General features: G+C 39.4%; 1 protein-coding gene across 1 annotated transcript; it reads right to left on the bottom strand.

Annotated features, from left to right (window-relative positions):
- Positions 1 to 607: 607 nt before the first annotated feature.
- Positions 608 to 1,645, bottom strand: LOC138297080 (trace amine-associated receptor 3-like). The gene has a single exon (XM_069236584.1). The coding sequence runs from the start codon at positions 1,643 to 1,645 to the stop codon at positions 608 to 610; it is 1,038 nt and encodes a 345-aa protein (XP_069092685.1).
- Positions 1,646 to 3,570: the final 1,925 nt, after the last annotated feature.

The raw sequence follows: 3,570 nt of genomic DNA on the forward strand, positions 1-3,570 counted from the left end.
CAATGATGAAATGAATATCTAAAGATAGATGAATACATCAGAAGGATGGCTGGATGAATAAACAAAGAAACAGGTACACCAACAAACCGAAATAGACAGCTAGACAGACAGAGATAGATAGATAGATAGATAGATAGATAGATAGATAGATAGATAGATAGATAGATAGATAGATAGATAGATAGATATCTGGACTATCTTGATATTCTAGACCATCAGCAAAATATCATATTAAATGCAATACAATGTATTGCTTTTGCACTATATAACGAGTAGCAAACCTTGAGCTCACATGGTTCCACTGTGTACCATACAATATCGGCTTCCTTCACACTTTCACCTGGTCAGGAGCGGATATTACAAAGTATGCACACAAATGACTGGAAACCACTGCAGACAGGAGGTTTCTAGCTAATTGTTTGAAAGCTCTGTGCAACTGATATCCATTCCCAAGGAGTTCAGCAGCCTCAGAAGGTTTGTTTTTGGTACTGGATTGGGGCGGCAGTGAATGTTAGTGCTCAGCGCAAAGACATGCCCCATCCAAAGCCTCAGCTCCTCATCCAAAGGTGAAACATTTTTACAAGGAGACAGGTCTGAAGTAGGACATTTAATGATTTTCAGTCACCATGGTAGCTGTACAAGATTGGGAATACATTTTTTTCCCTGAAACTATATACCCAAGGGCTTTGCGAAACCATGGGTAAAAGAAACCATATATCAGTGGATTGCATGTTGAGTTAATGTACCCCAGCCAATTTAAGGCGTCAAATAAATCTAATGGGGTAGGAAACCCCAAAAAAGGGTCAAATAAAATTACAATAAAAACAGGGAACCAGCATGCTACGAATACACCTATGACTATACCCAAAGTTTTGGCAGCTTTCCTATCTGTCTTTTTAGAGAGATTGTGGTTTGCTTCATCCTTCCTTATTGACGACATTTTCTTTATAATTTGTGCATGCCTTCTGGACACAACAAAGATTTTTAAATATATCCCAACCATGACCGACCCTGGAGCAAAGAAGCATGTAATGAAAATCACAATGCTCCACAATTTGTTGAATGTAATGGGGCACAAACTAAAACAGGCAACTAATGTTTCATATCCCTCTATCCCAGAGACATGGGAACCAGTGATAACCACGCCAAGTGAAAACACTGCTGGCACTAACCAACAGAACACAATCAATCCTATTGTCACAGTCATGGTCATTTTTGTAGAATACCGTAGGGGGTCACACACTGCATAAAACCTGCCTACCGCAATTGAACGCAGGTGGAATATGGAGATGACGCTGAGCATCAGGTCAAAGCTATTTTGGATTCGGCAAAATATGTCACCAAACATCCAGCACTTCTCCACCATTCGGATCATGCTGTACGGCATAATGATGAACCCAAGAAGGAAATCAGTGGTGGCCATTGAGAGGACAAGGATGTTTGTTGGGGTGTGAAGCTGCTTGAAGTGGGATATGGAGATGATCATGGCAAGATTTCCAAATACAGTGATTGTAATTGACGCACCAAGGAGTGAGTACATTATGGTCCGAACACTGAATGACCTGCTGTGGCTGGGACAGGATAGTGAAACATTCCCAAACTGAGAGCAATTGGGTAAGGCCTCAGTGTGGTTAGAAGTGTCCATAGTCTTTCTTTGTGAACTGATTGGTGGAAATGAACGCCTTCCTTCTACTTTCTTGGTACTGCTGGTGCCACATAGAGCAGATATTCTGATTTGGGGTAAAAAGAAACATCTGTTATAACTCCTTTGTAATAAGTACTATATAATACAATTAACACACAATGCAATGATTGAAATAATATGACTCTGGCTGAGCTTAAGAACAGGCAAGCGGGCATTGGTGATTTGTCTTAAAGAGCGTGGCCTTCAAGATGGAATTTTGCCCATTACACGCACACCTACGCCAGAATAAACCGACTTCAAAATAATCTAAAGAAAATACCCACAGTAGGAAGAAATGGTATGGCTATCCTTTATTCTTTTTTCTTTTTTATCTCTACATTGCACGCATAATTATGATGACTGAATCCATTTTACATTCAAGAAATCTCTATGTATTATTATTGTTACAATTGCCAACAGACGCCTATCAATCAGCATGTGTGCAATTCCGAAGATAGCACAGTTTGTGCGCGTCCAAATTAACCAAAAAACTGCAAAAGTGTCTTGTGAGCACACTCTTTGAGCTCCACCTGCATCTGTGTAGGCACAAAATGTGCACTTGGGTGTAAAAGGGTGTGTGGCAAGTGCAGTGTAAGGTGTTTCACTCATTCAGATAGCTGTACAAGGATAGCTGTACTAAGGCTTTGTCCTCTCTCAGGATTCCTGTTGCCTATGTGAATTCTGACATGGGTCGAGCCTAACACAGAGAAGGCAGAATGTATGTCTCCAGATTTTAACTGCCTGCTTTGTTGAGTTAAGTAAAGCAACAAAGAAGCTGAACATAATCATTGGTATACAGTATTAGCCCCTCAACACCTTGAAAGGGCAATTTAAAGTCTGTTTCAACATACAAAGTCTGCTTAAAGGATCACGCATCTGCAGATTCCATTCATAGACCCCCCGTCTCTGGGTAGAAGTGCTGGAAAGAAGGGGTAAAGCCCCGGATTCCAGTTCCGGCAGCTATTTCTGGTCTGATCTGGGATTTAGTCGACCATGAAAACATGTTGAACTTGTCTTGATGTCATTTTCCAACAAATCACAACAACTGCTGCAACTCCTGAACATTTAAATTGTAAATAGATATAACTCAAAAGGATATGATTTAACAAGAGGAAAGGAGCCCAGGTTACAACAAAATATATAATAAAAAACATACTTTATTACATCATTAATATGTCTCCATTTACATTGGTATGATAATGATATGCAATACAAAATTCCAATAAATTAAAATAATAAAATAGTGTAAGAAAGTCCTCCTTTTTGCCACGGCCAACCCCACACTTTTTGGATATGCAAATTAGGCTAATTATAATTGGTTAAGTTAACCTACCTATATGTCCCTAGTATATGGTAGGGCATGTAGGTTTAGGGACCACAGCATAGTTGGTGCACCCATAGGTGCACTGCTGAGGTGCCCAGTGTCATTTTAAAGGCAGGCCTGCCTTGCTGGCTGTTTTTAAATTAAAGTTACATGCAAATTCGACTTTGGAATTAAAAGTAGTTCTAAAGTCTTAAAATACCTTATTTTGACATGTAAGTCACTCCTAAGGTGTGCCCTATGTGCCCCTAGGGCTGGGTGCCATGTAATTATAAGCAAGGACCTTATAAAATAGTTATATGAGCCCTGGTGAGGTAAAAGCAGCCAAATTCGTTTTTCCCTCATTGTAGTGAATGGCCTTCATAGGCTAGAATGGGGAGACTTTATTTAAATTTTAAAAGTCCCCTTAAGTAATGGATACAAAGAGTTTGGTATCAAATTAATTGTTATAATAAACCCCACAACTTCCAGTTGCTGGATTTAATATAACTTGTTCAGGTAAAGAGTTTTAAACTTTACATGAAAAGTTGCCAATTTCAGTGCTGCATTGTTTTTGCTGCTGTGC

Source organism: Pleurodeles waltl, chromosome 5 (genome assembly GCF_031143425.1).
Source record: "Pleurodeles waltl isolate 20211129_DDA chromosome 5, aPleWal1.hap1.20221129, whole genome shotgun sequence".
Classification (NCBI taxonomy): domain Eukaryota; kingdom Metazoa; phylum Chordata; class Amphibia; order Caudata; family Salamandridae; genus Pleurodeles; species Pleurodeles waltl.